The sequence below is a fragment of the Bicyclus anynana genome, chromosome 8, assembly GCF_947172395.1.
Source record: "Bicyclus anynana chromosome 8, ilBicAnyn1.1, whole genome shotgun sequence".
NCBI classification, from domain to species: Eukaryota; Metazoa; Arthropoda; class Insecta; order Lepidoptera; family Nymphalidae; genus Bicyclus; species Bicyclus anynana.
Genome location: NC_069090.1, coordinates 4,935,682 through 4,949,587, shown reverse-complemented (window position 1 = coordinate 4,949,587; position 13,906 = coordinate 4,935,682). Strand labels below are relative to the sequence as shown.

General features: G+C 35.9%; 1 protein-coding gene across 1 annotated transcript in view; it reads right to left on the bottom strand.

The window, feature by feature from the left end:
* LOC112042803 (protein spinster homolog 1) overlaps window positions 1-13,906 on the bottom strand; it is a 46,532-nt gene that overhangs the window by 14,389 nt on the left and 18,237 nt on the right. The window contains exons 2-3 of the mRNA XM_024077970.2: window positions 3,209-3,328; window positions 2,166-2,289 (exon numbers count right to left, since the gene is read on the bottom strand). Coding sequence (XP_023933738.1) covers window positions 2,166-2,289; window positions 3,209-3,317 — 233 coding nt within the window. The 5' untranslated portion in view covers window positions 3,318-3,328. The remainder of the gene's footprint in view (window positions 1-2,165; window positions 2,290-3,208; window positions 3,329-13,906) is intronic.

Below are 13,906 nucleotides of genomic sequence, written 5' to 3'. Positions count from 1 at the left end.
TAGCCAGTGTTGTCTTAATTTAGGCCATTTCTGACAGGACCACATGGAAAAACACTGTCTGCAAAATCTAAATCTATAAGATATTCTCACATGGCTTGAATTAATACATCACCGGCTTAGCACCGCCTTCGTACTGATCAGCAGGTAGAACATATTATGATGTTATTTTTCACTTTTTAGTTTAGTGCGTACGTTTTTAGGTTTTGAAGTCGGTTGTATTTTTTTTATTAAAATTTTTATTATTTATTATATATAATATTTACCTACTCGTAGAACTGCGTTCTATCTCGCGGGAACCATGGACTTTCCGGTATAGAAAGTAACAGAGTTAATTAATAACACTACAGAGTGAATCCAGGTTATAGGTAATTTAGATGGATTTTTTTATTTAATATCATTATTTCAGCTAAATCTCTTAAGAAACTTTCGCGTGAAGAATACATACACACATACTACGAGCAGGTAAAAAACGTAAAATTCAGGATTTTTTACGTTTCAACATTTTGTTTTAATCGTTTTATAATATTTACCTGCCTCGTATAATTCAAGTACCTATCTTAAAAGCAAGAGTGAGTTTCTTCTAGACTTCTTGTCATTTATTTCTGTTCATGATTGTAGTCCAGGGAAAGCTTTTAAATAAGCCTTGCGTCCAATCTCGTAGAAAGCTAAGTATAATCTAGCCTTGAAAACTACACGAGCGTTGTCTAAAGTAGTTTTAGAGATTAGCGTAAAGAAAGAAACCGGGGATAGGTAATAGTATCGAATCTTTTGATCTTTCTGCTTGAACATAGGCCTATATAGAGGGGGGGGGGGGGGCGGGCTAGAATGGACCTCTGTAAGGCAGAGGCATATCTACTGGACTATCACGGCTCTCTTTTATTAGTTATTTGAATCACTATGACGGTTGTAGAAAAATAACTTTATTGTGACTATTAAATATTTATTGCTTCAGTTAATTACTGTTAATTATAATACAATATATAAAAAGCATAACAGCACCTTTAATGGACGCCTGAATTTCAATTAAACTTTACATCATCAGGAAATATCTACTTATAGGTAAACCGCTTTGCATAATAGGAATATTATTATGACTTTAATTATATTTACTGCGCAATAAATGAGTCAATAACATACTAACTGACAGGATACTAGACAGGATTTTGTAATTAAAGTGTTTTTCAGATAGCATGGGTACGGTGACAGTCGCCTGTATGACGTTCATTTCATAATACGTACTATTATCGTGAATCGCGGCAAACTTTCAAGAGTGAAACGAACTGTCACCCGCAGCATCCTACATGAAACGAACTGTAAATACATAATATACGTACTTCTATAGTTAAAATGTGTAGATTATTACATTTTTATTTTTTACACATCCTTCGTGTAAATAAACAAAATATATATACTCACAATATGTCATAATTTACATCGTACAACTACGAGTTATTAAAAAATCAAAATAAACTACCACTGCTTTCGTGAGTCCAACTTCAAAGCCTGTATGGCTTTGAAGAGGAAAGATTATTGTTGTGCTAAATTTTTTTTAATGGTTTTTAAAAGGTACATTTGGATTCCCAAATATTTCCAAACTATTGTCGTCTGTTAAGAAATCCTCTGCTATTATTATATTAGACTCAGAGACAAATTGTATTAACTTATTAAGAGTGTGCAATATGTAATTTGGTGGTTACAAATGGTTCTGGATCTCAGATTCTGGAAAAGTTAGGAGCCTGATATTTGGGTAAATGATATTTCAATGTGTTAGCTTCGTCATGACTATACAAAATACACAATTTGTAAAACTTTTCTCGATAGTTTATTTTTTTTTTAAATACATGTTTTGCTCACGTTTTGCTTTCAATCTCAGGAAAAGCAAACTTATTTTCTTAAATTTTTGTTTTGTATAGAGAATAAGGTATATATCTTGAACATGGCCATTTTGTTTTTCGGTATGTTGTTTAATTTACTTGCAATTAGGTAAAAATGGTTTTGGCGCACGTCATAAAATTTGCATCGCACGTCAATCGCTCCGTGCTTTTCACTCACGTGAAAGTCATAATTCGGCGTCTCGTTTGCGCTTCGAATTTTATCCACATCGTACCGACGCGCTGCGCGCTCTTAAGTAGTAATCATGTACATGTTATAGGCAAATAACTTACATTTCGCTGGAGTTGACTTTCTCACAGATGACGGGTAGGTCGTTGAGATGTAGATACGTCGCGTTGAGCATACACGCCTTGTCGCCATAGTGAAGGTCTTCCGCTGTCACCTTCGATGTGGTGCCTGGAATATATACCGATTTTTACTATTTTACCGATTGCAGGAATCATGGCTTTGGGAGTTTGGCTGGACAATCACATGTATAGTAAATTTCGACGACCTCCGTGGCGCAGTGGTATGCACGGTGGATTTACAAAACGGAGGTCCTGGGTTCGATCCCCGGCTGGGCAGATTGAGATTTTCTTAATTGGTCCAGGTCTGGCTGGTGGGAGGCTTCGGCCGTGGCTAGTTACCACCCTACCGGCAAAGACGTACCGCCAAGCGATTTAGCGTTCCGGTACGATGTCGTGTAGAAACCGAAAGGAGTCTGGATTTTCATCCTCCTCCTAACAAGTTAGCCCGCTTCCATCTTAGATTGCCTTATCACTTACCATCAGGTGAGAAAATGAAAGGGCTAAATTGTAGAGAATAAATAAAAAACAAAGACTATTTTCGCCATAATAGGGCAAATTATTTGATGAAAGCCTGGCTACACTAGCTATGAGTACCAATAAATAAGCATGCCTCGTTGGCCTGTGCTCAGCCTATGTGGTTTCGGATCACGAGGTCCTGGGTTCGATTCTTGGGTCGAGCTATATGAGATATTGAGTTTTCTTTCTTTTAAAAAAATTTCAGCCCGGAGAATCAATTACTTGTTGCAATACATAATTGGTGGTGTTACACTGTGTTTCGGAGAGCACAAAGTCACTATCATCAACATCTGATGAGTCGTTAATGAATTTAATGTCATCACCCGCCAACCCGCATCGTAGCCGCGTGGCGGGTCTAAGTTTCATATACCTTCTCCAATAAGGAGGAAGGCCTGATTGTTGGTAGCTTAAAATAGCCTGATAGAATAGAGAATAGACACAGGCTCCTGCCCTGGGTGAATTTGACACTAAAAGCTAGTTAGGTTTTATCTCTAGGATGAAAATATTCTTACCTATGAGATAATGTCCGAGCTCTCCAAGAATGTAGCCAACAGACACCAAACCCAACACGTACCACTTGTAGAAGTTCTTCAATTTGCTCAAAATGCCTCCGTGGAACATGTTTGCTTATTCTGAAACAAACAACATTAAGCCGTTTAAACCCCTCGTCACGTTTATGGGCACGTGGTTAGGAATTACATTTCTGAAATACGTGTCATAAAAGGGGTTGTTTGTGTAAGGGTTTACAAAAAGGTAAGTCCGCTTAAGCAGCTTATCCAATAATAAAGTGCGATGTTTTTCGTAGCATCGTCATCGTGAATTTATAAACGTAGTGGAGATATACGTTAGAATTTAGTTTTAGAAATTATTGAAGAGAAAAATGCGCAAGTAAAAGACGTAGATAAGTACTAACTACTATTAAGTATTACTACTAACTAATACCCACCTAATTAGTTTATTTAGTTATTCTCCGTGAAAAAGAATTGATATGGTTATATTTCACGGAAAATGGAAAGTCAACTAATTATTATTTACTGTATATGCACTGAAGCATGTAGCTACATAATGTACATACGTCACTTTGCAAAAGCATGTATTGTACATAATGTAGGTACATGCTTCTGCAAAGTGATTTCCGCTTTTATGGAATTTTGAAAGCTTTTACTTATTTATTTGCCTATTTGATTTGTTTATAACAAAAGTTTTTTTTTAGTTTATTGATGAAGTAAAATTAATAATACGTTTCCGTGGGAGTACGTTAGATAATACAACATAGTCAATAATACTCACAAGTAACGTGGCTCTCTATTGCTAAAAGAATTTTATAAAAATAGGTTCAGTATTCAGTAGATAATAATAAGATTACCCCCTACAACCTCACAAACTTTACCTATTATTATTATGTATGGATTAGTATAGTTATAGAAGTGTATAGATTAAAAACATTGCTCATACTAATACTATTAATTGGTAGTAGATACGAGTAACTTAAGTCTGGCTATACCTACTAGTAGGTACTACTACCTAAGTACTCGTAAGTCTGGGTTTTTTCTATTACGCACGTAGGCGAGTGCTTTGTTGACAAGTTACCAATTCGTGGTATTGCAAATTAAATTGAACTTTTCCACTATACACAATACGAATATAAAATATCAGTTATTTTTACGGCCCAGCAGCTTACAATTATGATAATTGACATATTATTCGAAATTGACTCCATAAGATTAACGGTTGCCTGGAAGATAAGAGGAGCCACACACAATACGTCTTGCTTTTTTTACACATCATTTGTTTTGTACAATTTGGTTTTGGTTTTAGGCTGGTGGGAGGCTTCGGCGGTTACCACCCTACCGGCAAAGACGTACCGCCATGCGATTTAGCGTTCCGGTACGATGTCGTGTAGAAACCGACAGGAGTGTGGATTTTCATCCTCCTCCTAAGAAGTTAGCCCGCTTCCATCTTAGACTGCATCATCACTTACCATCAGGTGAGATTGTAGTTAAGGGCTAACTTGTGAAGAATAAAAAAAAAGGTGTAATAAATTTAATATTATTTTTATTATTTACCAATTAACTATTCTCAGTAAATTTCCAGTTACGTGATTTCGTATCCACTATTTAATTAACACTAGTTATTGATCTAAATTGAGATTACAATTTACAGGTATGTAAAATGTCAGCCGGTGCCTACTGACAACCCTTCATGGATATCATAAAGTAGGTAGATGACATTTCTCAGTTGACATTGTGATGTTTGTTAACAATGGGCATTTCGAAATACAAAAAATGCGGTGGTTATTGATTTGATGTTTATATTATTAATAGGTTACTTATTAATAAAGACCAAATTATTGAATTGTCCAGCAGGACCAGGCCTCGATCCATATAGGAGAGGGGATATGAAACTTGGACCCGCTGCTGATGATGAGCTGCTCGAATGTGGGTTTTACTCGATACCGACAGGTTAACGTACTCTCCGAGCCACCACCACCAATTTCCTAAATTCGGGTTGAGAATTATTACTCAAAATATCTTAGTAGAAATACACCCCCATTAAAATACCTCTGCCTCGGAGTGCACGTTAAGCCGTCGGTCCGTGACAGGCAACTATTTGGACATTTTCACCCTAATCACTCCAACCCGCATAAGAACAGCGTGGTGGGTCAAAGCTCCACATTCCTTCTCTTACAGGGGAGGCCTGGCCTTCTAGTAGGCCGCAAAATGTTTTGATAATTTGGCTTTTTCCTTTCGCACTTAAATATTTATTATTGTATAGGCTTAGATTAATAAACATAGACTGTATTCTAAGTGTATAGGTTAAACCCGTTCAACAATAAACATTAGTTAGTTTTTGACATGTTACTGCAGCACTGACCTACTTGAAAATAATGATAAAATTACGTGGCACTATAGATCGCGTGTCTGTCGAGCTGTCGTCTAGTTGACCCTCAGACCAATTATAGAAGGACCTGTATCGCACTCATAGTCACGAACACAATTGTCTGTCATTTTCTGAAGAAAACGAGCTTAGATTTGATACATATCTTATACTAAACTAGAAGTTATTGCCCATTTTTTACACAATTTAATTACACAAAAAGGTATTTTTACGGAGGTCTTTAACCGACGAACACGATTACAACTATTTAACATCGATAGTATAGAGACAGTTTTTATAATCGCATTAGATCGTTGATCATATACTTTGACAGAAAAGTAACGTCTAGCGAGGCAGGTCCTATACAATAATTGGTCTGAGAGTTGACCGCCTTAACACAACGCTTGGTTAAACAATGAGTTATTTAATACTTAACTTTTTGTTATAAACAGGCACTAGGCAGGTATAATATAACATCAGTAAACACAACCTAACGAATATTATAAATTAGAGAAGCTTGTGGTCGTGTTACCACCTAAAATTTAGAGACAAAGTTTTTTTTTTATCAAAGTAGCGTTTTTTATTAGATTTTTTTCATTTTATTAGATAAGAAATCAATCAACTTCATAAATAACAAATGTATAGACGCTAAACACCGATAAACGTAACGTACGTCCTATCTACTGATCGTTTTGAAGGCGGTTCCGGTGTGTGGACTGAGTTTGTTTGTTGTCTCGTTTTCAACTTAACTGCGGCCCTATTATGTATCTCGGTGTAACATTCAAATAATTGGGCCATACATCGTTTTTCGTCGTATTTTCGTTTTTGTGATCATCTAACTTAGTAATTTCAACGAAATGATTTTATGTTTTTACGACCATGTAACATGATTATTTCAATTAAATTACCTAAATATCTAACGATTTTTCGTTAAAATAACGTTACTACTTTCTTATTTCTTCATATTCGGCTCACTGCTCCTCTCAGAATGAGAGGGTTAGGCCAATAGTCCACCACGCTGGCCCAATGCGGATTGGTCGACTTCATACACAAGTAAGAAAATTCTCTGGTATGCAGGTTTCCTCACGATGTTTTTTCTTCACCATTTGAGACCCGTGATATTTAATTTCTTAAGTTTTACCAGTGGTTAGTTGTCCCTATTTTTCTCTTTCGATAGTATTGTGTTAGACGTAGAGAGATAGACGAATGCGCGACTTACACTATAGAGTTCTAAAAACGTTATAGAATAGAGCTTCTGTTCAAAAAGAAGATGAAGAAAGGAATGCGAAAAATCGAAATCTGCATTGTGTCTAATAGTTGTCATGAGGAAAATAGTGTCAAATAAAAACACAAAACACAACACCATTTTAATTTACTGAATACGTAGTGTGTGATCGAGTAGACCTTTTTATTTTGCGGTAACTTGCTCCAGGTATTCAAGGTTCTTTGTTACTATTTTAAAACTGAAACTGGTTTTACATCCTGTGGGTGAACCTAAACGAGTAAGCAGAGACTTGTAGCTCGTCTGGATAACATTCATGTTGACTTTTAAATCCTGCTACGAACTTACCAGTTCCTTAATTAAATAATAGTTTTACTAAAGTAGGTTTAAGCTTGAAAATAAATAGTGAATTTATATTTTTATGAGTTAATTAAAATCAACTTGTACAAGTGGCGTGTTTATAAACCAATTATATCTCTAAATATGCTACGAATAAAACTCGCAGAAGACATCTTTAGATAAGTATTATGTTATGCGTATAATTCAACGTATTTATCATTTCTGTAGGATATTTACCTACTTAAAGGTATTCTACAGAATTTTCTATGAATCTATTTAACTGTGCATATGTCACCTTTACCTAGAGTAGCTAAGTTTGGTTCAAAAGTTTCACTTTTGGGTCACTTCGAACTTCGAAGTATTTCATTATCTGCTATTCGTTTGATCATTGACAGATATAACATCGTCTTGTTGCAATTAACTTTGCAATTAATAAACTTAATAAATAATTTGCATGCCAAATTGGCAAGATACATTTACCATCTACATCTACCGACCACCATGTATAATATCATGCATATGATTGATTATTTATTGATTGCATTGTTTTGCAAAACATTATAAAACAATTAGATTGTGGTGTCTATACCATTGAGATGATTGGGCAAATATGGGCATCGAAGCATTCTTAATAGTTATATAAATATTATGGCCAAGTTTTTCCAAGTTATCAATTCAGTCAGACAACAAAAGTCTAGGAAATCATTAAAAACTAAAATAAACCTACCAAAAAAGTATGTACTATAGCTAAAGTTGTCTTGACAAAGCATCCATTTTAATTGTACATCTACATTTTTTCAGTGATTGCTAGACGTTTTAAAATTACTTGTGAGTCTCATTGTCGGTAAATAGATTCATCATTTGCAAGTCATTAAACTAGCCGGGAGCTTAATAAAAAACGAAAATAACTTCGCGCTTGATCGAGTCCCTTATAGGAAAATGGCGGGTAAATGTAGCCTTGAACCTATTTGGAGAAGTAATATTACAAATTCACCAGTGAATGTTTATGTTTAGTTCACACTTAATTTGTCCGTCGCGGATCGTCGGCCTCAAAGGTCAGGTTTAATTATTTAGCCATAAAAATAAACGTATATACGAACTCCTTCCTTATTTCTGTGTTTCGAACAATCAATCTATGATAATAAATAGCTATCGCGTTCCTAGCAATAAAATGATTAATATTCAGGTATAATTGATAGGTTCATGGCAAAGATAATTTCAGCAGACGTTTAGTTTAGGTCATTTGTAAATGCAGAAAGTAGTAATAAGGCTTTGTAGTATGAAGTCCATGACATTCTTTATTAAATTCTAATAGCCTAGTTGATACTTTTTTTTAATGGTCTTAAATTTAAATAGATTTCACAATGGATTAACACATAGGCTACTTTTCATTCCTCAAAAATCCCGAGTTCCCGAGGGATTTCTGAAAAACTAAATTTCACGTGGACAAAGTTGCGGGCGTCTGCTAGTATTGTTTATATTTGATATGAGTCAACTAGCCTATTGCGATTGAGAGTGATCGTTTAAGAATTAGCTTCCACTTATATTAGGTACCTTTGAGTTGAGGTTCTTGAATAGTTTTAAAATGCGTACCTACTTAAAAAACAATAACTTTATCGTAAATCTCTATCAGGAGTTTATTTCTATATGTACAAAACTAAAGTATGAAGTTTGTAAAATAACAATGACAAACCATACAGGTATATGTACCTACTCGTAACTATGTAGTAAAATCGGTTAGCCTCTGTTCAGTGAGTGAACAAAGAATATAGTACGTATAAGCTTCGGTGCCTTAACCGGATTGGCAATAAAGCGTTTAAAAATCCTTGCGAAGTGTAAAGCTGGTTGAACCAGACGAAGCGATTCATATCTACCTAGATATACTATACGAAGGTATAGTTTGCAAAGGTTAATATGCTCGCCTTGACATTGTGTACAGTTTCATTGCAATGTCAGCTTTGTAATCAATATTACATAATTCACAATCGAATAAACTCGTAATCATATTTGTTATATAAATGCAATTGGTTTGTTATATAAACTCAATTAGCTTTGAAAACTTTTAAGTTTAACTTTAAGTCGTTTTTTATGTCGTTCATATAAGTGACGCACCATTCCAATTCCGCCAGTTCGTATAATTACTCGTATGTACACGCCAACACGCATATATATGCACTTAAGAAGACAAATCGCCATTAATTTCCGCTATCTGGCAATACACTTAACCACGGAATAATGAATTCTTTGAAATTCGCTTCTGTCGTTTTAAACGAACACACCTATAGTGTCAAAATATAGCACACTAATGAACTCCTTACTAAATTGTAAATGAAGAATGTTAACTAATTTTGATTATTAGCACTCCATATTTTTTGTTAAAAATAAAAAAAAAACTTGTGAAAGAATTTCTAAAAATAAGAAATATTTAATTCTTTGCAAGAAACATTACATTTAGTTATACAAAGATGTTCTTGTATTATTTAATTTATCATTGGTAACAATGTTTCACCGTTTACCTATTAAGACCTATTAAGGTATACAGATATTTCAAAATAAAATTAAATGCCAATAAGTTAAATAGAAACAGAATTACAACCATTTTTTTGAAGTATCTCAAGCAAAGTACTCTTCTATGGAGTAGTAACTAAATAATTTTTGTTTAAGTTTTTCTTTAAGTGTAAGCTTGCTGATGCTTGTACTATATGAAGCCGTTATTAAAGTTTTTTTTCTTATAAAAGAAAACACAGTACCGTACGTCTGCATATATAAGCACTAGCGGACGCCCGCGACTTCGTCCGCGTAAAATTTAGTTTCTCACAAATCCCTCGGGAACCATGGATTTTTTGAAAAAAAGAAAAGCCTATATGTTAATCTAGAGTAAAATCTATTTTCATTTCAAATTTCAGTCAAATCGGCCATATTATTAGGATACGCAGGCCCGCCTCCATAGTCTCTACTATTACTAAAGCGTCAGCTGTAGCGTCCTGTGTTCTGCCACTGTAGCTAAGTGGCACGTCGATTACAGATCTTGATGACGTGATCGATAGCAAATGTCATTCCCATACATTTTTCTAGTTTCTGAAGCGTTTGCGATCGTAGAAAGAGAATCGACGTGCCACTTGGCTACAGGGGCTGTGTACTTAACACTCACACATAGATACTCGGCGCCATTATGGTCGAGATACCGTCTGCTTATTTTATAAATCTATGACACCGTTCATGTTTATTGAAGCACATTGCTTTTAAAATCCGTTTTCGCATCCGGTAGGCGGTATTGTACTTGCATTCACCGCTGGCAGTACCATATTGTACCTCTCGTACGTATTCTGTATTTTGTATAATCATCATCAAAAATTGATTAAAATAGTCAATTTATTTTTTATTTTTCTAATCTAATAATTATGCCTACTAGGAATGGTGCCAAAAATATTGGCTGCATTTTCTCAGTCAGGCTGATCCTTTGCGCAAAAAATGAGCCAGCCCTTCTGTTACCAGTAGAACAACTATAGCGGTGAAATGATTCTTAGAATTTTTTTGGCACTGCGACTCCATGGCCCGAAGAGTCTCACGGTGGAACAAATATGTAACTCTCAGTTAGAGTGGCACACTTGTGCATCTCATTTTAATTATCTCTTAAAATAACAAGTTTTTTTTTAAATTGGTACCTATATGTTTAAAGACGAAAGTCTTCGACCAGTGCGTTCTGCCTGTCAATACTTACGGTGCCGAAACATGGACACTGACAGCGAGGCTAGTCCACAAACTCCAAGTCGCTCAGTGTGCTATGGAGATACGCTTGGAATCTCTTTGAGGGATAAAATCCCGAACGAAGTGATTTGAAAAAGAACGAAAGTTACCGACATAACTCTCAGGGCATACATTGAAATAGCAGTGGGCTGGTCATGTCTGTCGGACGATCGATGGTCGCTAGAGTCGTAAGGTGCTGGAGTGGAGACCGCGTCTCGGTAAGCGAAGTGTGGGGCGCCCCCCACTAGGTGGAGCGACGACCTCCGGAAGGCTGGCATCGATTGGATGCAAAAAGCCAAAGATAGAGGCGGCTGACGATACTTAAAAGAGGCATATGTCCAGCAGTGGATACATAATGGCTGATGATGATGAGGCTGGCTGGTGTGAGGCTTCGGCCGTGGCTAGTTACCACCCTACCGACAAAGACGTACCGCCAAGCGATTTAGCGTTCCGGTACGATGTCGTGTAGAAACCGAAAGGGGTGTGGATTTTCATCCTCCTCCTAACAAGTTAGCCCGCTTCCATCTTAGACTGCATCATCACTTACCATCAGGTGTGATTGTAGTCAAGGGCTAACTTGTAGAGAATAAAAAAAAAAGGTAGTTACATCTACAATGAATTTACTCGTCAAATCGTATAATATGACGTTTTTTGGTCAGCAACTGTAGGTAAACTTGAATTACTGCATTAAAAGGGTCACTATAATTTATTCTTATGACATATTTATAGACTAATGCGGAAACTGTTGATTGATTTTACCTTGGGCATAGTTATTAGACTTGCTGTGCTGCTAATTTGCATATTATTAAATCCGTTTTTGAAGGCGGTTTTCCAGCTTAGACATAATTGATAGTATTGTAAGTACTATTACTGCATACTGTTGTTATTACTGTACTGTTTTGTGCTATTGTTGGGTAGAATGCGTTTAGTCAGTTTACTAGCGGGTGTTTATTACTTTTTATAGTATTTTAGCGATCGTGTTTTTCTCCGCGTTTATTATTTTTCGTTAAATCGTATTCGTATTTGTTGATTTGGGTAAAAAATATTCTAACGTCATCGAATACGGATTTGATGTAGAATTCAATAGTAAACTTAGCTAATTTTACTTAATAGCTATATAAATAATGTCCACGTGGAATGGTGGCAAGAATACTGGCTGCATTTCCGCGCTGGACAGCCAGGATCCTTTGCGAGAAAAATGCGCCAGCTTTTATAACTTAAGGCAACTATAATTGAGTTTAGGTGCAGCTTAGGTATTATTAGCTTTAAATGCAAAATGTAATACTTAAAAAATTAAAGACGATGTTTAAAAAATTAAAGATCTTGACGGCCTCTGTGGCGCAGTGGTATGTGCGGTAGATTTACAAGACGGAGGTCCTGGGTTCGATCCCCAGCTTGGCCGATTGAGGTTTTCTTAATTGGTCCAGGTGTGGCTGGTGGGAGGCTTTGACCTTGGCTAGTCACCACCCTACCGGCAAAGAAGTACCGACAAGCGATTTAGCGTTCCAGTACGATGTCGTGTAGAAACCGAAAGGGATGTGAATTTTCATCCTCTGACAAGTTAGCCCGTTTCCAACTTAGATTGCATCACCACTTACCATCAGGTGAGATTGTAGTCAAGGGCTAACTTGTAAAGAATTAAAAAAATAATAATAGTAAAGAAATTGTGTCCTATAAAAGGTTATTTTATTTTACCATCAGAAAGAATGTAATTCGTTCGGATACAAAATCACTATCAAAATATACCTACCTATACATATAGCCTAAGCATCCGTATTATAATAATTTAAATGGCTATGAATATTTACCTAGTTGGTTTCAATTTTGATGATTTAAACATAATAATAATGATTTTGAGATTGTATCGTAAAGAAATTTTAGAGGTTATAAAAATACGAATTAAAACGTAAGCGAGAGTGACGTGTTTTGAAAGTGGCCGGCCACAAGACCCTCCTTTCACCTCGAATGCCTTGACCTTGGTGCTTTAGTAAAGTTTATTTTTATAAACTCGCCAGGCACTGGATAATTTGCACCAGTTATATAACTTTAAACATCGCTGATATAAAGGGGAATGGCCAACCCCGGCACAGGCCTACCTTAACCACCCAGCAATTTATTTATATCTAAAAATATCTTGATAAATCTACTTTAATAATAAAATCATTACTTTGGCAAAAAAAGTTTGCTACATCGTTTTACGACATTTTTAATTCATCTTTAATGTGTCCACAATGGAAACAAGCTAAGAAGATCTTTGACCATACAGCCTAGGTTTTACGATATTTTTTAAATTTTCGAAGCGTCAGCTTTTGTACAAAGAGAATCGACTACGTACGTATAACCCGTGTCCATGAATTTGACACCTGGTTTCCAAACATATCCATACAAACACAGTATAAACATCATTTGAGCCGGGTGTCAAGTTAATTCGCTCGAGCTGTACTAACACAACGTAAATAGGCAGTTTATTGAACTCTTCATTGACTTACCTACTTTGGTGTAACCGGAAAAAGGAACTGAACCAAAAGATCTACTACAAATCTGTGAACACTTTTATTGCTATCCTACGACCGTAACCTCCGTACCATTACGTACAGACGTCGTATTGTTTTAATTCAGGAAATACTAAATTTTTTTTGAGGTTAAATAAATAATTGTTCTACTTTTTGCCACAAAGTTCGCCTAACAAGAAGGAAGAATGCACTGGTTTAATGGCAAAGTGCGTGGACGTGATAGCCCAGTGGACCTCTGCCTTCGATTCGGAGGACGTAGGTTTGAATCCGGTCCGAGGCATGCACCTCCAATCATAAGGAAGGCAAGAATTTTTTAAGTGTGTAAAGTCTGCCAATCATAAGACTTATGATTGGTTTTTTTCTCGGTTTCTTGTTTGTTAACAGAAAACAGTTGTTGCAGCTTGTTGGAAACAGGCAAAAATAATGCAAAAAAAAAACAATACAGCTTAAAACGTTGCTTCGCCGCTTTGGTACACCAGCGAACATTTTTGCCCTAGAAGAGTGATAAAAAA